At 41.5% G+C, this 21785-nt stretch overlaps 1 protein-coding gene across 1 annotated transcript in view; it reads right to left on the minus strand.

The window, feature by feature from the left end:
* Window positions 1-21785, minus strand: part of MYO3B (myosin IIIB) — a gene marked incomplete at both ends in the record, with an annotated part of 382969 nt that overhangs the window by 352968 nt on the left and 8216 nt on the right. Inside the window, 3 exons of the mRNA XM_082658151.1 lie at window positions 14706-14782; window positions 17357-17456; window positions 17720-17824. Coding sequence (XP_082514277.1) covers window positions 14706-14782; window positions 17357-17456; window positions 17720-17824 — 282 coding nt within the window. The remainder of the gene's footprint in view (window positions 1-14705; window positions 14783-17356; window positions 17457-17719; window positions 17825-21785) is intronic.

Genomic DNA, 21785 nt, shown 5'->3' on the forward strand with positions numbered 1-21785 from the left:
CTCTAATATTCTATGACTTAATGATTTCCAAATAAGTGGCTTTCTTATCTCAAAAAGATATCTCAAACTGAGAGACTAACCTCTCCATGCAAATTACCTAGCAGTAGATCATTCTGGGGTGTGAACTGGGTGGCTGGAACCTTGAGGGGATTTTATTGCCAGTATTTTGCAGAAGGTCTTAATGTCTATGAAAAGGTGCTGGTTGCTGTGACAATGCCTCCATTAAGGAAAATGAGCTTCAGCGACAGATCAATTGTTTGGATACTGGTTAATGGAGCACGTCCACATTCCTACCTTGAAATGCAAACTTATGGCTTTTCTGATACGTTTAGACTACACTGCTGCTTATTTTAGGAAGGGGAAAGACACTACTACTCGGATAACTAGCAATATCTGTGCACTAACAGCCTCAGTGCTCAATGCCAATTTTACCCAGAGGTGGGCTTGAGCCTCCCAAATGTTGGTCATTACCACCTTGGCTGCCCAAAACTTCTTTCTGGAGGGAACCAAGGACAAGAAATAAGTTTTCACTATAGTTTAGCTCTACTGGTCTTTGTAGCAAAGGCCAGCAGTCAGCTTCCCTTGTTAGGGCAGTTCTTCGTAAGCCTTCTTCAAGCTAACGGGTTCCAAAGTTGTAGATTCTAAATCTTCCCCAGTCACTCCCTCCTCCCCTCTCCTAAAGGAGTTTATAGGGTAAAACTGCACCCACAACTTGATAACGCAACCGCTTTGACACATGTCATCTCCTTATCCATCCCGGGCATGGTCCCCTGAGTTCCGCTGAGGAAGCTGGTCCTTTCCTCAGCCATGAGCTGGAGAAAAGTAACTGTGAAAAGCTCTGGGGCTGTGAAAAGACTTGCACCTCTGCATGGTGCAAGAAAATCCCAGAGCAAGCCATCTTCATTTTGGTAGCCACCCCCTCACTGGATAACTTTAGCAAATTATTTAATCTCCCTGTATCTCTTCTTCCTATGCAAATTAAACAATCCCTTCCTCATGGGTCTTATCTGAAGCACTGCTTAGGAAAATGCAGGTTACCCAGGTTTTTCTATGGCACCAAAATGTTAATAGTAGATATCATCAGGTCACTGATGTATGGGTAATATCCATTTTATTTATTTACTTCTTTAAAACTTTTTGCATTTTCTAAAATGTCTACAGGGAACATGGATTATTTCTATAACAAAAAGAACAAATTTTGTCTGTTTTTCTGTCTTGAAAATGTAAATAAGTATTAGAAAGTTTGCCTTTTCCTTCCTCAGGGGTATGTACTGGCTGTGGGGATTCTTCATCAGCAAGGTGACAGGTTAAAGGTGTTGTCTTGGTTGTAAAACCAGGGTCCCATGAATTTAAAAAGAATTAAAGAAATTCTCTTCTCAACCATATTCTTTTCCATTGTAAGCACCAGACTAGAGTTAGTACTTACACTTTCTCAGGCCACCACGATCCCATGAAATGCCCCATGATTACACTTTCATTTCAGCCTAGATCAAGAGTAGGGCTTACTGATAAAGTTCCCAAGATAGGGGGTGAGATCCACCCTCTACCTCTTGCAGAAAGACTTGGGCTATAAGAACCTTAGAGAACAGTTTCTCCTCATCTCAAAGTCTTCATTATCTACAAAGAACATCTGTATTAAACTGGATGTAAAGGGGACAAAAAACAGTCAATGTATGAACTCCTGCATTCAGAAAACCTAGATTTCTCCAACCTGTTTAACTTAAACCATTTATCAAATGATATATCAAAGAGCTGCTGGGCTGAAATCTCTTTCAATAATGTGATTTTTAACCAATACTTTCAAGCAAATAATATTATAGTAGCACCATCCACCATAAGGAAAAATATGTTTTGTTCTTATAAAAAATGATTTACCAAACTTAAAAAACAATAGATGTTATTCAGACTATTTTATTTTTCCACTAATATTTTAAAATGTCATTAAAAATGCAATTAGGTTTGCTTTATATGATCTGATTTCTCATCTTACTAGAATTGATCATGTGATCCAAAATTATAACCAAAGGTCAAGATTAAAATTTCACTCAAGTACAGATGCAAAATGCTGTTATCTCAAGAGCTAAATTTCAGCTCACAAAGAGGCAAAGCAAATAAACCTACAGCTATTAATCTTTGGCTGACCTTGAGCCCCAAAATACAGTCAATAGACTGGCAAATAAGATAGGCTGAGAGGTAGGAAGGCAAATAGGATTCTTAATTTTGCTTACATAATTCACACAGCATAATTGATAAATGTTATTGATCATAAAGATTTCTAAAATGGAATTTCCCTGGAATTGTAAATTGCAGTTATAAATATTCCAGTGGCAAATATTATTCATCAGTTTTACATACAAACATCTTAAAGTGTTACAAGCTGAGATACTGAACAAGCACATGAAATCTCTTCCCTTGAATGAAATATAACTTTGAGGGAGGATACATTTGAGATTTGAGTTTTTTTGCTACGAGGATGTGGACTAGAAGAACTGAAATTTATGGGGGGTTTTATTTCTTCTTTTTTTTTTTTAGTTCATTCATAAAACTCAAGACTAGAACTGAATCTATACTTTGTATGATAAGAAACTGCCAGAAATAATTTAAATTATACTGTTCTTATGAAATTCAGAAAGGTGTAATTAAAATATGATGTTCTACAAGTCTTTTCTCAGGATTGTAACATTCAGCTTATGCCTTTAGAAAAATAAAACAAAGTTCAAATTAAAAACACTCAGGGCATCCCTGGTGGCGCACTGGTTAAGAATCCGCCTGCCAATGCAGGGGACATGGATCCGATCCCTGGTCCGGGAAGATCCCACATGCCGCGGAGCAACTAAGCCCCTGCACCACAACTACTGAGCCTGTGCTCTAGAGCCCGCGAGCCACAACTACTGAAGCCCGTGCGCCTAGAGCCCGTGCTCCACGACAAGAGAAGCCACAGCAATGAGAAGCCCGCACACCGCAACTAGAGAAAGCCCGTGCGCGGCAACTAAGAGCCAACACAGCCAAAAATAAATAAAATTAATTAATTAATTAATTAAAAAAAATAAAAAGACACAGAACACACATACACAACACCACTTCCCACCATGGCTGGTGGAGGGCAGAGGGGGACTGTTCTGGGTTTGAGGCCAGCATACACATTGGTTTTTGCACTTAAATTCCCCAAAGCCCTGGGAACATATCACTTATACTTAACTATATGGTAAGCCCTGCTCTCAAACTCAGGACCAGTATCACAGAACTCCCCTGTGAAAGGTAAATCAGCGACCCCAGATTTTTGTATGTGTCCTTAATACTCAAAGGCTCCAAAGGAACACATTTGCTTAGAGACCCAGGATCATCCCACCACCCTCCCCAGCTCCAGCAGCTTCCCCACCTCAGAGATGGATGCTGGAAGGGATCCTAGGATTCATTAAGTCAACCCCCCTATTTCACAGAGGAAGAAACTAAGGTGCTGGGGGAGAGCTGACCTGTCCAGAGTCACAGAGCTGGTTTGTGGCCAAACCAGGAGCAAACTCCATGGTTCCCGCATGAGGGAAGCATCTCCTGGGGATTATTATGGTACACAGAATGCTGAGCCATTGCCAAAGGGATTTTGTGCTCCATAAGCCATAGCCACACCGTACTCTGAGCGTGTAAGCACACCCTCCATTTAAGCAGATGGAGTTCCTGCCGCCTCTCACTTCCCCTGTCCCCTCACTTTCCCTTCCGCTGCCCCTTTCCTTTGTCAGCTAGTGCTCCAATTCTACCAGAGTTCAGTTTAGGAAAGAATGAGTAGGAGTTCTATAATTCAGTTCATTTTACAGCTGTTAAGTCAGGTATTCTTACCCCAGGTGAGGAAACAGATTCGGATGGGCTAAGAAATTTCTCAAAGTCATACAGCTAGTAGGTAACGGAACTAAAGCATAAGCCTGTGACAAGAAACTAATTGCGGGGGGGGGGGGGGTTTTCTCCTCCACAGTACATCTGAAAAACAGGAAGGGAAGCAAATCAAACAGAATATCTGAATGCTCCCGCACGGGCATGCCCCTTTATCTGCACGTAGTCTCTGGGTTCTGTCCTCTCCCAGGCTGATGTCACTAGGCAAACCAGAATGCCCTTGGGAATGTCACACATTCCTACCAAAGAGTGATTTCCTTTAACCGTTTAAAGAAGGTGTGGGGAAAAGCTGGGCCATAATAGAGCACCATAAATACAAGTCTGCACACCCCTACCTGCTCCTGCTTCATCTCTACCCCAAGGCTCCTCTGGGTCCCATTCCTAATGCTGACTGCCTGCCTCCCTTTTCTTTCCTCCAACAGCTCAAGGACCGTGGGACAGAGGAGCAGATGCAGCGTTGGCCTAGCCGTGAACTCCCTTTCCCTTTCTTGGGGCTGAGCCCCTATACCCTGGGTGGGGCAGTGGAAGCACTGACCAGAGGGTAGCCACCAGGTGATGTGAGACTCAGAGCTCAGGAAGAGCAGAGGCGGGCTCTGACGTTTCTTCAGCAAACACTTCTGCCCCTACAGGAACAGTTCTTCCTCTTTGGTGGATGAAGAAGGGGAAACAGCAGGTGTCTTGCCCTTCTCACCTCCGCAGAAAGGGGTGGGAGGACAGCCTGGAAAGTTCCAAATGCTCACAGAGGCTATTACTTTGAAACATCTTACTTAGCACTGAGCAGAAGGCAGGATGGGGAAGGGGGGATATGAGGCCTCTGCTCTGGGCTCACGTGCTTCTGCACATCTGGGAGCTGAGGCCTCAGATGGGGTCCTATATTTAGAACTGCCAGGAAGAGGGTAACAACAAGTCACCGTCACCTCCACGGCCAGCCCCCCACCTCCACACTGACAGATGACATATGACTCAACCCCACAGAGCTCCAGCTGAGAGGGGAGCTATCGCTGAAGCTGAGGGTACAGTCCGGGGCTGCACCAGTCACTCTGCCCTTGCCCTGGGCCCTTTACCCGCCGGAGCCCCAGGTGCCTGGGTTGTGCTCCAGGCCCCTTGAAGGCAGAAGCACTCTGGGAATGCAGGCAGGGTCAGCCCCAGAATGAGAAGGGAGGGAATCCCTACTTCTTGGAGACTGACACAGGAATCTGGAGGGAACCGGGGAACACAAATGGTTACAGAATCTCAGAGGTGAATGCCTTGGGGGAAGACGCACAGGTCTTTCAGCCAAGGATCCAAGGTTCTAAACCCCTCACTCGAACCTGTTGAGCAACCAAAGCCTACACTCCTCACAGTGAAGTGACTGGCAGATGGGATCCCAAGAATCCTCAGCCTTTTAGAACAGAGTCAGGTAAGATCAGACCCTAAAGGTCTCGCCATTGCCATTGTCTCACCCTTATTGAGATCTTGGAGAGGTCCCACCTTCCTTATCTGACTAATACCAGAGGCACGGAATGTGAGAGCTGGAAGAGGCTTTTTCCCCTGGAAACCATAAATGTTCTCTGAAACACAGAAGGGACCTAGGAGGCAGAGACTACCCAGGCCAGTCTCCTTCCAGCTGAGAACAGGATAGGGAGGGTTGGGCTCAGGCAATAGGCACCACCATTTTTAAAGCACTTACTATGCTGGGTACTGCAGCAAGCACTTTCAGTACATCGTTTCACTTTGTCCTCTGACGCTGTTGGTCAGTGATCAGGTGGGTAAGCAGGGTATCTATGATTTGCTCCCAGGTGTATCTGACTCCAAAGTTTGTACTCTTATCTCTTCTACCAAACGTGAAGCCATATTAAAATAACTGAACCACAATCGCTTTTTTAAAATGAGTGGCAGAGCTGTAACTATTTAAAATCCAAATCTCCTAAATTCTATTCTGAAGAACTTTGTTATTTTATTTTTCCAGATCCTTCCCTTGGGCATTAATTACATTGGTTTCTAGTGTCATGTTGAAATATTGCACTTTCCTCAACATATTAGGAAGTATAATTTTTATCTAAAATAATTTTTAATTTGGAAAAGAAAGACATTCATCTTATCTGGTACACTGGTGGTTGCAATTAAATGGTTTGCTCTAGTATAGTGGCTAAGAGGGAGGGTTTTGGAGCTAAATACCTGGGTTAAAATCCTGGTGGCCTCACCTAACAACCTGTCCAAGGACAAGAACAGTACTTTCTGTGACTTACTTCCTTTCTCTAAAACATTGGACTAGTAATAGCAGTAACTTTATGGGGTTATTGTAAGGATTACAGATGAATTAATTCATACAAAGCACTTAGTGCCTGGCACGTAGTAAGCACTCAACAGATGCTATTAATTCTTATTAGGTACCAAACCCATTAGCTAGAGCTTAGGGAACAAAATGGTAATAATGACAACAATAATATTTCAGCTCTGTAGTGGTTTATGGCTTTCTCAGCCCCTCAACAAAAAATATCTCTTTTGTCATTTCTATTCCTGGCAGTGCCAAAGGAAATAGCATTATTGTATCATTTAGCTAAGAACGGCATAATTGACGAAGGCAACAGTGGTTGCAAAAAGCCTGCGATATTTCTGCATTGGTGTAAGCCAGTTGTTATGGCAACCGTCCCCAGTCAACCCTTTGCCAGGGAGAGAGAGACCCATTTTTGGAGCCGTCACAGCACATCTGTTTCTCTACTCAGCTGATTAGCTCTTGTTTGCAACAATTAGCAGATGGAAGTAAAAATGAAAAAAAATTTTTTTTAAAGAAACAAATATTTATTTTATCCACAAGTCTGCTTTCTAATACAGAAACAGACCTTTGGCTATTTTCGGAAGATTCCAAGTAAACGGGATCCTTAATATATAGGCTGCTTCTCTCATTGGTGGGATGGCAAAGTTTAGTCAATCTATACATTACACGTGATAGGTCCTTCATGTACGTCTTTTAAAATGATGTGTCTCCACCACCACTCCATCTCTGCACGGCTTTGTTGTAGGAGCTGACTCAGCACACACTTTCCACACTGTACATCCCATATGAACACACTGAAGCAAAAGAATACAAGGCTGGTGGGCTAGGAAACCTGAATTCTGGGTCACGTCTGCTCTGAACTAGCATGAATAGTATCCTCTCCCTGCCTTAGTTTCTTCACCTGTAAAATGTAACTTGGATTCCCATGCTCTCTGAAAAGCCAAACAGCTCCAGTATTTACCAGATACGTGAATTTGGGCACAATACCTCCTACCCCTCTTTGAGCCTCATTTTCCTCAGTGGTAAAATGAAGAAAATAATATCTACTCTAGAGAGCTGTTGTGAGAATTAAATAAAATAATGTATTAAAAAAGCACCCGGGGCTTCCCTGGTGGCACACTGGTTAAGAATCCAATGCAGGGGACACGGGTTTGAGCCCTGGTCCAGGAAGATCCCACATGCCGCAGAGCAATTAAGCCCATGCGCCACAATTACTAAGCCTGTGCTCCAGAGCCCTCGAGCCACAACTACTGAAGCCCGCGCGCCTAGAGCCCGTGCTCCACAACGAGAAGCCACTGCGATGAGAAGCCTGTGCACCGCAACCAAGAGTAGCCCCCGCTCACCTCAACTAGAGAAAAGCCCGCGCGCAGCAACGCAGACCCAATGCAGCCAAAAATAAATATATTAAATAAATAAATTAAAAAAAAAAAGAAAACTAAATGACTTACTGGGCATATAGTATCTGACACATGTTAGATACTTAGTTAAAAAAAAAAGAAAAACAGCACCCATCCCAGTCCCGGTGCATTAGTGGGTGAGTCCTCAGTAAGTGAAAGTTTCCTTCCCACTGTATACCTGCTTAGTAGGTGGAATATGCAAACTATCTGACAATCAGCTGCACACGGCACTGAAGCTGGTCCTTGAGGTCCCCTTCTCGCCAGACATTACCCCCTGGAGTTGCTGGACCATTAGAAAATCTGGGTGTCACAAGGGAAGAGACAGGCACCTCTCGTGGTCAAGGAGCACTCAAGGGGTTCTGGATGGCAGCCACTTACCATCTAGAACAGAAGTATTTCAATATTTTAACAATCAGCGTGGTCACACCAGTGCATCCCAGCTAACTGTAAGGCGTTATTTTAACAGAGACTACAAATATTTGTGAAAGTTCTATGCAGATGTGGGATGTTATTACTCTATCCTTATAAGAAACTGGCTATCAGGAGAGAGGGAAGGAGAAAAGAGGCAATAAACATGGGTAAAGGGAGGACTGTGTTAACATACATATATGTCTGAGATACAAGCCAATGTCACAGGCAGGCAGGGAGACCAGAGGCTCGATGTCAACAGAAGGTTGAGGGAAGTGACCTGAGCCAAACATCTCAGGAGATAATCCAAAGATGCTTGGCCAGAGAGCAGGTAGGACAGCACAAAATTCTCAAGGTACTGAGGGCTCACGTGAGAAGGCCATTTGTTATGGTATGTCCAGAAGAACATATGGTACATTCTAGCACATCCAGAAAGAACTGTGTTTGCCTCAAACACCTTAGGCTGAGAGAGATCAGTGTGTGTGTGTGTGTGTGTGTGTGTGTGTGTGTGTGTGTGTGTGTGTGTGTGTGTGTGTGTGTGTGTGTGTGTGCGTGCTTGCAGATAGGCAAAGCTGAGCTCTCCAACTAAGCTAGCGCCTGTAACATGTAGACCTGTAGGTTGCAAATGACTGACTGATTACCTTGGAAATCAGAATTATTTACTAGAGGAGGGATGTTAAGTATTTGGAGGGTTGTTATAGGTTGAATCGTGTCCTCCAAAAAAAAAAAGATATGTTAAGGTGCTAGCCCCCAGGACCTCAGAATGTGAAATTATTTGGAAATAGGGTCGTTGCAGATGTAATTAGTTAAGGTGAGGTCATACTGAAGTAGGTGGGCCCCTAATCCAATATGACTGGTGTCCTTACAACATGATGGCCATGTGAAGACAGACAAACAGGGAGAACGCAATGTGATTACAAAGGCAGATATTGGCGATACGGAGCTGCTAGCCAAAGAACGCCAAAGACTGCCAGCAAATCACCAGAAGCTAGGAAGAGGCAAGGAATGATCCTAGAGGCTTCAAAGGGAGCATGCCCTGCTAACACCTTGCTTTTGGACTTCTAGCCTCCAGAACCGTGAGATAATAAATTTCTGTTGTTTTAAACCACCCAGTTTGAGCTACTTTGTATGGCAGCCCTAGGAAACTAGTATGGAGTGGCCACGGCTTTGATCCCAGGACAGGAGGAGAACCCACTTTAACTTCTTGGCTGGCCAAGGGCAGCTCCAAGGGAATAAAGGGGGTATCTGTTGGATTGTACCATGGGTGCTTTCACTGGTGGCTGCTAGAATACTGGAGCCCCTGCTGCCCCTCAGACACTCACAGACAATGTTGTCCTAACCGCCTCCAGGTCTGTCCCTAACAATGAAGCCATGCAACTTGCAGCAGTCACAGCCAGGGAAATCTAAGAACCTGGGTTTCTGATGGCTTTACTGAGCTGCTGAATCAACAAAGTCTGGAACCACCTACCTCTGTACTCACAGGAGAAACTTCATTTCCTACTGCTGAAGTCATTTTGCTCAGGGTAATCTTGTTAAATACAGTTTCTATGTTGAGCATCTTTCTTTCCCTCTTAAAATCATCTTCCTGAGTCATAGTATGCTACTGACGTACTCAGTTTGTAAAAAAACTGTACTGACCTTGACTTTTAGATTAACTCTTACTATGCCAGCCAATATTTCCCCAGTAGCATTGTTTCAAAGTACTATCACACTAAGCGCACCCCCTAAAATTTTTCTTCTCCTACACTGCTGAGTTGATACTGTTTTTACCCAGCATCTTTCAACTTTATGAGCGTCCACATGAGATGTCAAGAGGAAATAAGTGGAGAGTGTTGTGAATATGATAGTCAGTTCACGATGCAGCTTCAAGCTGCCCCGGTGAACTGCTGTTTGGACTGCGTGTCAAAGTTTGACTGTGGTCTGGTCACATTCCATTAGCTACCTGGTTTGAAGCATAGCCTATTTGAATTAAATATTGTAGTTAGGCTCGTGAAATCAAAATGGAAATACACAAATGGGAAAAGAATAATTTGGTTCAATTTCTCAAAAATAAAATAGGATCAAGGATCACTCTGCTGCGTTTTCAAAATAAAAGCACTGGTGGCATGCAATGGTTTTATTACACTGGCATTGGCATTGCACACATTGCTGTCATATTTAATCTAAATACCACTTATTCACACAAGCAGAAGTGAAAGCATATTAGGATCAATATACTATGCAGGCCACCATACGAAGACAATGTCCATTTGAACCACTACTGATTATACTTTCAAGGACTCGTCTTGACCCAAAGCCTGGCTCACGGAAGAGAGTATAAATGTTTGTTGAATGGAATGCTACTTAGCCATAAAAAATAATGAAATAACGCCATTTGCAGCAACATGGATGGACCTAGAGATTATCATACTAAGTAAAGTCAGTCAGACAGAGAAAGACAAATACCATATGATATCACTTATATATGGAATCTAAAATATGACACAAATGAACTTATCTCCGAAACAAAAACAGACTCACAGACATAGAGAACAGACTTGTGGTTGCCAAGGGGGAGAAGGGATGAGGGAGGGATGAACTGGGAGTTTGGGATTAGCAGATGCAAACTATTATATATAGAATGGATATACAACAAGGACATACTGTATAGCACAGAGAACTGTGTTCAGTATCCTGTGATAAACCATAATGGAAAGGAATGTGAAAAAGAATATATATATATATGTGTATATATATAACTGAATCACTGCTATATAGCAGAAATTAACACAACATTGTAAACCAGCTATACTTCAGTAAGATAAAAATTTGATTTTTAAGTTTGTTGAATTGAACTGACAAATGGAAGATTATTCCTGTGGACACTCTTAAAAGACTCTTTGTTGGAAAGAGTAATTCTCCATTTGAAAAATAAAAATGTGAAGTTTGTGTAGGACTGAGTCTCAAGAACTGCAGCCTGGTCCCAAAGCATCTTGGATGCAAGCACATACCCTGAGAGAATCTCTGAGTCATACACAGAGCAACTGGGCACTTGCTCCTGAGAGGCACTGTCAAGGTCTCCGCCCCATCATCTGCCTACTGCTCAGTTTATCCACTACAGCAGGCAAGATGCAACACTGGCTTTTCCCTGATGAGAAGGGAACCAGTTTCAGGCAATCTGGGCAATGGAAGCTCACCATGGACCACTAAACTGCCCGTAAATAGAAACACTCCACATATTTTCTTCAACCCAGCTGAAACTGAAAAGTCACAAACACCTCATGAGAAATGTACAAAGCCAAGAGCAGGTTTGTCTTATTTGTATTTTGTGGTTCTGAGAACACCAACTTGCCGCGGATTGTAACGGGAACACCATCTTCTGAGTTATGCCACACTAAATATTAGTTGAGTGGCCTCAGTTATGCTTTCCTTTAATAATAAATTAATCAAAATCTACAGAGAAATTTGTGAATACCAATAGTTTTAAAGCCCTCCTCAAACTACGCTCCAAATTCATCTTCTCCTTTGACTTTTTTACCAATGTATTCATTCATCCAACAGATGCTTATTGAGCATCTAGCCTGTATCAAGCACTACACTGAGAGCTGGGCATCCCAAGTCCCCGCCAGAGTTCAGAGTCCAATTGGGAGACCTGCTTACCAACAACTATTGGGTTGACCAAAAAGTGCCTTTGGTTTTTAAGTAAAAACAAAAGACACATTTTTCATTTTCACCAAGAACTTTATTGAACAACGTATTCAATGCTTTATTCCACTACTTTCTGCCATTTTTCAGGCAAATTCATCATTCCATCTTCCCAAAACTTTTTATCTTTTTGAACAAAGAATTCTTCCAGGTGCCCTTTACAGTCTTCCAGGGAATTGAAATTTTTTCCATTAAGAGAATTTTGTAAAGACCAAAATAAATGGAAATCTGAAGGTACAATATCTGGTGAATATGGCGGATGAATCAAAACTTCCCAGCCAAGCTGTAATGGTTTTTGCCTGGTCATCAAAGAAACATGCAGTCTTGTGTTATGCTGATGGAAGATTATGTGTTTTCTCTTGACTAATTCTGGATGCTTTTCACTGAAGTGCTGCTTTCAGTTGGTCTAACTGAGAGCAGTACTTGTTGGAATTAATCATTTGGTTTTCCAGAAGGAGCTCATAATAGAGGACTCCCTTCCAATCCCACCATATACACAACATCACCTTTAGATGAAGACTGGCCTTTGGTGTGGTTGGTGGTGGTTCATTTCACTTGCCCCATTCTATGTTATTGTACAGTATCCACTTTTCATCCTCTGTCACAATTTGTTTTAAAAATGGAATGTTTTCATTATGTTTAAGTAGAGAATCGCACATGGAAATACAGTCAAGAAGGGTTTTTTTTTGCTTAACTTATGTGGAACCCAAATATCAAAGCGATGAACATAGCCAAGCTGGTGAAAATGATCTTCAGCGCTTTATCTGGATATTTTGAGTATGTCAGTTATCGCCTGTGTGGTATAACATTGGTTGTTCTCAATTAATGTCTCAATTTGATCGCTGTCAACTTCAACTGGTCTACCCGACTGTGGAGCATTGTCCAGTGAGAAATCTCCAGCACGAAACTTTGCAAACCACTCTTGACACATTCAATCAGTCACACATACACTGCACACATACACTGCACACATCTTTTTTTTGCATATCAGTTGCGTTTTTACCTTTCTTGAAATGATAAAGCATAATATGCCAAAAGTATTGCGTTTTTTCTTCCATCTTCAATATTAAAATGGCTACACAAAAATTCACCAATTTTGATAAGTTTTTTTAAAATGCACACTGGTATGACAGCTGTCACAATACAGTCTAACAAAATTGTTTTGAATGAAGTTAAAGACAACTAAGTGTTACTAGAGCCATCTTAAGGAAAAAACCGAACAAACCTTTTGGCCAACCCAATACAATACAATGGTCATGGTTTGCTAATGGAGGGTGTAAAGGCTGCAGTGGAAACTCAGGGAAAAGAACCTCAGTTGGCCAAGGATGAGGGAAGGTTTCCTAGGGGAGTTGCATTTGCGCTGAGACTTGAAGATTGAGGAGGAATGTTCCAGAGTTCTGAGGGCCATCCCAGATGATGTAACAATATATGGAAAGGTTTAAAGGAATGACACATAAGGATAGATTTGGAGAATTACCTGTTGTTCACTTCTGTTGAGGCATTAAAAACAAGTAAATTGGGGAAAAGTAACCTGAAATGAGGCTGGACAGTACAGAAGCTGGAATATGAAAGGCTTTGTTCCCCATTCTAAGGAATCTTGACTTTGTCCTACAGTGTTTCTCAAAGTGGGGTTCATGAGGTCCCTATGAAAATTTTTATGTTTTTGCTTTTGTTTCAATGATAGTTTATTAATAATAATAAAATGGGAGAAGCTGCAATAAAAACATGTTCCAGATCATCTGGATGGCTAATTGACACACAATTTCAGTGCCCATATTTATGTTTATTATTAAGCCGGCACTAAGCCAACAGAGGCGTGCCAGTTAGAGGCCAAAGGATATGCTGTTTAAACAAAGAGATCACTCTCACTGAGTAAAGTGGTGGGAGAACTGGGTCACCACATGGTATGCGGCAGTAAGGTTGACAAAATAACTCAAAATAATCCATGCCATCATGCTCTGAAACATATTCACATTGCAAAGGACAACTGAGTTTCACAAAACAATGTCATTTGTCTCATTAAATTAAAGCTGTTTACTTGAACACTGCTGGCTTTGTAGTTTTTTCATAATACATTTTTTTCCCTTTTGGTTTTATAGCATTACAAATATAAATGACTAGATAAGTGTATGTCTAGTTTCATGGTTTTTAAAATCAATTTAAGATTTAAGTAAACACTGGAATCTGCAGGGATTTTCTTTTTCTCTAAAATGGGTCTGTCCATTATCCAATTATGAAAGAGAAGGCCATTGAGATAGAATAAATTTGAGCATATTGGCGTAAGCCAATTATTGTGTTAGGAGACCACCTTGGCAATCACACAGAGGAAGGAAAGCCCAGGGACAGAATGGAGATGGAAAGACCTCTAAGGAGATGATTGCTGAGTTCTCTTATTAAAAGAACCCATTTGCTTGATCCAAGAGAGCTGCTCTCAGGCCAGAGTGCTGTGGAATTAAAATGCTGACCTGACAAGCAAAGCTGTACAGTGCCTCTGTTTCAGAGTATGCGGTATCTAGCCCGAAGATTCCCCAAACTTCTATATGTGTCATTTCATAGAGGATTCTGTGGTAATGCCAGTACTAAATTAGGGCGAAATCCCAGGTTTTACTACAGAGCCAAAAAAGTACACAAGAGAAGTTATTATGTATCTGGTAACAAAAAAGCAACCAGGACTATGGCATATAGTTCTGTAAGCCAGCTGGAGCTGAAATCTGTCTCTTCACCAAGCCATGTGTCACTGGGGCTGCATCTATCCAGGGAAGGTGACTTTTTCTAATTTACACAATGGCTGGATGAACTTGTCAAGCCAGGACCCTTGTAGAGGGCTGCATCTTCTGGAGGGGGCACCTTTTTCTAACTGCATGAAGGTATTCTGTGGGCCAGCTGTGACTTAATCCCGATTCTCTGAAATTAAGTTCTGGTTTGTCATCATTATCACTCACCAAACCAGAACCCTCACAGTTCAATGAGGATAAAGGATTTTCTTCTTCCTGAAAGTGAAGTGTGTGACCTTCCCATAAAAAGGCATAGTACCAAGGCTCTCAGCAAATACAAAGAAATCGTTGCCCTCTGCTTACCTCGGGGGCCATCCAGAATGGGGTGCCGACAGATGTGTTTCTCCGCAGACGTGTACTGGTGAGTTGAGCTGAGACGCCTATAAGAAAAGGGTGACACAATTCAGCAGTGAGCAGAAGATGATGCTAGACCAGGGGCTGGCAAACTTCTTCCATAAAGGGTCAGACAGAAAATATCTTAGGCTTTGCGAGCCTAAGGCTCTGTCACAGCTACTCAACTCTGCCATTGTAATGGAAAAGCAGCATAGACAACACAGAAGCAAATGAGTGTAGCTGTGTTTCCACAAAAATTCATTTATGGATGCATAGTTTTCACGGTCATAAAATATTTTTCTTTTGATTTTTTCCCAACCATTTAAAAATGTAAAAACCATTCTTAGTTCACAGGCTGTACAAAAACAGGAGGCAGGTCAGATTCGGTTCACAGGCTGTAGTTTCCCAACCACTGTGTGGGAGCATATATCTATCTAAATCGAGCATTTCTACCATACTGCTGCAAAATTGGAATCAAAAGAAAACATCAAGAACTAGGATCAACCCAAAATACCTTCCTACTATATTTCCAAAATATTTCAGGTGATATCTTTCTTAAAATGGTGCCTCATTTGATGGAGGAAGAAAATGGGCATGTATTATCTATAACAGAGCATCAGTGTAGAAGTAAAAATTTTCAGTGCCTTATCTTACCTAGAAGGCTGGAAACCTGACATGAAAAATACATTTGTCAAATGGAAAAAGAAATTGACTAATAATATTATTATCTAGGGCTCAATGTTGAGGACCTGAATTTTAATATAATTCCAATGTACTCTGTCATAGTCTTAAGCCAGCTCTCTTCTTTATGCCATAATGGATGTAAAGGTACACTGGATTAGGAGTCAGAAGACCTGTTTCCTATCTCAATTACGTCTTTTCCTAACTGTATGACCTCAAGCAGACAACCTCACCCTGAGCCTCAGTTTTCTTACCTTCAAATTGGGAATAATGCTACTCATCACACCTAACACAAAGAGTTCTTCTTAAATACCAAGTAAGAGAACAACTGTGGGGGCTTCCCTCGTGGTGCAGTGGATAAGAATCCGCCTGCCAATACAGGGAACACGGGTTTGAGCCCTGGTCCGGGAAGATCCCACATGCCGCGGAGCAACTAAGCCCATGCGCCACAACTACTGAGCCTGCGCTCTAGAGTCCGTGAGCCACAACTACTGAGCCCGTGAGCCACAACTACTGAGCCCGCGAGCCACAACTACCAAAGCCCACGCACCTAGAGCCCGTGCTCCAAAAGAGAAGCCACCGCAATGAGAAGCCCGTGCACCGCAACGGAGAGTAGCCCCCGCTCGCTGCAACTAGAAAAAGCCTGCGCGCAGCAACGAAGACCCAATGCAGCCAAAAATAAATAAAATAAGTAAATTTTTAAAAAAATGGAACAACTGTGAAAATGATTTATAAATTGTAAAGTATTTTACAAATATAAGGTATTCTTTTATACCAAGCAAAATCTAATGCAGCCCTTAGGAGAATAGCAATGGTGGCCACTAATGCTGTTGATAAGAACTTAGAAATCTGAATATGCTCATCAGCAAAAAACAGACCTTTAAAAACATTAGGCATAGATTTGCCAAGGACCATGGGTTGTTTTTTCAGGGTAGTTGTTATGCTAACTGCTTGCATTCCTTATTCTTTATTAGGAAGCCAAAGAGGGCTCTTTAAACTCTATTTAAACCCTCTGCAATTTTCTTTGCTTTTTAGTAAATAAACCAATATACTTAGCGTAATTTCATTTATTTTTGAGTAATTTCTTCTGAGCAAATGATTCACTGATACATTTTAACACTGAATTCTTTCTTACCAATAAAACAATGAATATTCAAAATCATCAATCTTTTCTCCTACTACACTGACAATGATAAAGAACATTTTAAAAAGTGCTTCTGTAAATGGTTTCTCATTATTTATAACAATCATGCTGAGGTACTAATTGTTGTTGAACCTGTTTAGAAGACTAAACCATTAGATAAACTTAAAAAGGAAAACCAAATGGTTTGTTGGTTTGTGACTATCAACACAGGAGTGTCACAAGCAGATATTTAATAGTTCTCTGGCCTTAGGTGATACTGCTCTGCGTTTCCTTTCACACTTCCATTTCCTGTTAATGTTTCCAGTTCAACCAGCCTCACATGTAACAGCAACAATCACAATTGAAAGGGATGTTAGCTTTCAGACCCAAAGGACCATTTTACCTTCTGCTCACTGGGAATAAGTATGCCTAAGGCTAGAGAAAATCATTTGAAAGACCAAACTGCTTTCTCTTTTCATATGCAAAAAAGAATAGACAAAATGTAAATTACAGACAATTGCCCTGAGATGTGAAATCCTTCCCAGAAAACCAAAGTTTTTCCCTCGAATTCTTCTTTTGAAACACTTTTATATTCTCCTTAAAAAAATTGCTTCTAAAGCTGAAAATAGATTAACAAACAGCATCTCCTAGGGTGATCCATCTGGTGAACCACCCCCCATTCTCCAGCCTGTGTGTGACTGGAAAGGCCCTCAGCCTATGGCGTAGAAGACAGGCTCCAGTCTTCTGAGACTGCAATAAATTGTTGCCTTTGGCTAAACCGCACACATCAAGAAAACAAACGACAAGCAGTCATTACCAAAGTCAACGAGCTTAACTCCTCCTCCTGTTGTCAGAAGAATATTATTTCCCTTGACATCACGGTGGATGATTCGGTTATTGTGCAAATGCTGAAGGCCCTGCATGGTGTCCCACCGCCACCAAACAACAGGAAAGAGAAAAGGAAAATTTGCATGGTTATTTATTTATTTTTTTTTGCATGGTTATTTTTAAACAGTTACCCTACTATTAAAAATCTAATCTAATCAAAGTCCACATTTGGCTACACCTCCCTGTTATATACCTTGCATATTATAGGGCAGTTTCCCCTTGTTAATATGCAATGGGGAGCCAACCAATGACAAATTGCCCCCTCTGCCCCCAGCTTGATGGACGTCCTTACCAAGAGGGCCCCATACAAGATGTATGAGATCACTGCTTCATCCAGCCGCTGGCCACACCTGAGTAGACCTTTGACAAGCTCAGTGACGGAGCCCCCATTACACAGCTGCAAGAAGAGGTGCCAGGGGAGAGAGACAGCAAGAGAACACAAACAAAAAGAAAAGAAAAGCACATTAAGAAGAAAAGCCCACTTATTACCGACTCAATGTAGTAAAATAAATTTGCAAATCACAAAACTCCAGGTCAGAACAATTAAACCTCACTTTTCCATTACACAATCAAATCTCATTCTGTGTGTGTGTGTGTGTGTGTGTGTGTGTTTATTCAAGGTGATGATTTATGAGTGAAAGTGCATGTCCAAAAATTTGATTTTTTAAATTGTTAAGTGAAATATAAAAGCACAAGACATTATTTAGAAATTAAAAAAAGAAAGCATATAAGGAATCATGGTGACTTATGGGATATTTTCATTTTACATGAATATTGTCTATTTTTTAAAAATCATGCATTTTGAAGGAAAGACTGAAAGAGGCAAGATGGACGCCCTTGACACTTAGGAGGGAATACATTTTATTTCAGTCTCCCTGTCTCCAGTGCTGGCACTGCAGGCAGCAGAAGCCCAACCAGCAGCTCCTTCTCGAGTTGCCACTGCACGTCAAGTTTACGGAGTGGAGCTGCATCATATGTGTATTTAACCTTTTCATATTCAACTGTAGGAGTTCAGCACCTTTATGCTCTTCTTTTTTTATTCCTGTAATTAAAAACACTGTAAAAGTGTATCATATTTGCTCTTTTTACGTATTATACATTACTGAGATTTGAGAATGCGTAAACCAGGCATACTATTCTTTCACAGCAATTTAAGGGTTTTCAAGGGTGATTTTGACTAAGTGCAGAAGGAAATGTGCCGGTCTGGGTTTGCTGCATGCCATCTTAAATCAAGGGTTCTTAACTTGTTTCAGCAGGGCTTGTAAATACCTTGAAACTGTAGGCAGCACGTTGTATATGCATCTTGCACTTTTCTGCTGAGAAAATTCAGAGCTTTTGTTGGATACTCAGAGCACTCCTTGTCCTTATACAGGTTATGACCCTACTTTAGAGACCTAGGTTTCCTCCTGGCACTTTGTCTACAATCTGGGAAAGAGTTAACTAGTGAACAGTGGGGGGTCCTCTGGGTTGTGGCTGCTTGAGTCAACTGGCTTTTCATAAGCAAAGAAATGTGAGGAGCACAGATTAGCACCTTTGCTAAAAGAAGACACTCTTTATCAAGATAATAATACATTAGGATCTACTCGACTCTAATGAACATTTGCAAGGTTTTAATAAATGGTGAGCAGGTGTTTTTGTTTGATGTGTGTATCGTTCCCCAGTACATATGCAGCAGATACCTTGCACACACATTAACAATCAAGATAAACTGGAAATGAATCTGCCCATGTTTTTACCATTTAAGTTGCTCTTAAACAATAGTATTTGACTAAAAATATAATACAAAATTAGGAATCTTTACAACTAGGATAAAATTACTATCTGTCAGGAATGATTCAGGAAGGAGCCAAGAACAGTGAAATGCACTGAAGGCTATAATGGTCCCATGAGTCTGGGATTATATAAGTGTCCTTGGAATCCTCTCTCTACCAATGTCAGGAGTAACTTGTAACTCAACACTGATACCTCTCATGGCCCTAATGTTGAGTACCAGGATAATGTCTTCCAAAGGATTCCACATTCTTTTTATTTCAACTATGTCTTACATGACCCTGAAAGGGCACATAACATTCAATGTACAATCTAATACTCTCTTGAGCAGTGAATGCATTTTCGGTGTCATGATTTGTAAAATAATCTTAAAAGCTAAGCTTTCGACAAATATATAATAATTTTCTCAGGACTCCCCAAATCAGATTTATATTTCAAGTAACAAAAATTGGAGAACTGACCACAGAGTCAAATGATGATTATGAAAGAATGTAGGACATGACATGAGGGAAGTTCTCAACCCACAAAAAGAAAAGCTTTTCTGGGGCTGATGGCATAGAGCTTGGAGAGCTTGAGAGAATAAGATTAGGGTGAGGATGCTCCCTCTCGGGGGTGGTTGTGTAAGGGGATAATGCTAATGAAACCATTTCTTATGAACCTCTTTTTATATGGAAATCTAACGGGAGACCTCCTCACAGGAGCCTCATGCCAAAAAAGGGGTGTTCACGCTGAGTGGAATGGCAGTAGGGTATGGTGAGGTCCATCAAGGCTGGGATTCTAACAGTTCCCTACAGCCTGCTCATGACTTGCAGGAGATTCAGAACTTAATGCTCCATTTGGGTTCAGGGACAAGGCTACAGTTTGAATGAGAAGGAAAGACAGTGAGTGCAGACCTCACGATAAGAAGGAGTATCAGGGACCTGGGACATGGGGAGACACCGAAGGCAGACAGTAGAAGGACTTAGGGTCACCAGTTGGAGGTCCCTGACCTCACTGCCATGGCTTTACATGACCATTTGCTGTATCCAAATCCAGATATCACCCAGGAGAAGGAAAGATGAACGGGGAAAGAGAAAACCACTAAAAAACTAAGTCCTTATCCAAGTGACTAAGCTTTGAACTGGATTGTGAAAATGGGATACAAATTCCCAGAACTTGCCCCTTCCCAAAGAAGTCACTCTATGGACTAAGTTTAACAGGATAAGTTAAAATCAACTGTCTTCTCTAGGCAGGCTGGGGGCTCAAGAACAAAGTTGGGTTTAGTTATTAAAAAGAAAGTTACGTGCTGGGAAAACTGGACAGCTACATGTAAAAGAATGAAATTAGAACACTTCCTAACACCATACACAAAAATAAACTCAAAATGGATTAAAGACTTAAATATAAGGCCAGACACTATAAAATTCTTAGAGGAAAACACAGACAGAACACACTATGACACACATCACAGCAAGATCCTTTTTTGACTCATCTCCTAGAGAAATGAAAATAAACAAATGGGACCTAATGAAACTTAAAAGCTTTTGCACAGCAAAGAAAACCATAAACAAGACGAAAAGACAACCCTCAGAATGGGAGAAAATATTTGCAAACCAAGCAACTGACAAAGGATTAATCTCCAAAATATACAAGCAGCTCATGCAGCTCAATATCTAAAAAACAAACAACACAATCCAAAAATGGGCAGAAGACCTAAACAGACATTTCTCCAAAGAAGATATACAGATTGCCAACAAACACGTGAAAGGATGCTCAACATCACTAATCATTAGAGAAATGCAAATCAAAACTACACTGAGGGGCTTCCCTGGTGGTGCAGTGGTTGCTGATGCAGGGGACGCGGGTTCGTGCCCTGGTCCGGGAGGATCCCACATGCCGTGGAGCGGCTCGCCCGTGAGCCATGGCCGCTGAGCCTGCGCGTCCGGAGCCTGTGCTCCACAGCGGGAGAGGCCACAACAGTGAGAGGCCCGCATACCGCAAAAAAAAAAAAAACAAAAAAACTACACCGAGGTATCACTTCACACCAGTCAGAATGGCCATCATCAAAAAATCTACAAACGATAAATGCTGGAGAGGGTATGGAAAAAAGGGAACCCTCTTGCACTGTTGTGGGAATGTAAATTGATACAGCCACTATGGAGAACAGTATGGAGGTTCCTTAAAAAACTAAAAATAGAACTACCATATGACCCAGCAATCCCACTACTGGGCATATACCCTGAGAAAACATAATTCAAAAAGTCATGTACTACAATGTTCATCGCAGCTCTATTTACAGTAGCCAGGACATGGAAGCAATCTAAGTGTCCATTGATAGATGAATGGATAAAGAAGATGTGTATACAATGGAATATTGCTCAGCCATAAAAAGAAACGAAATTGAGTTATTTGTAGTGAGGTGGATGGACCTAGAGTCTTTCATACAGAGTGAAGTAAGTCAGAAAGAGAAAAACAAATACCGTATGCTAACACATACATACGGAATCCAAAAAAAAAAAATGGTTCTGATGAACCTAGGGGCAGGACAGGAATAAAGATGCAGACGTAGAGAATGGACTTGAGGACACGGGGAGGGGGAAATGTAAGCT

This window comes from Grampus griseus (genome assembly GCF_964374135.1).
Source record: "Grampus griseus genome assembly, chromosome: 7".
In the NCBI taxonomy this organism is placed as follows: domain Eukaryota; kingdom Metazoa; phylum Chordata; class Mammalia; order Artiodactyla; family Delphinidae; genus Grampus; species Grampus griseus.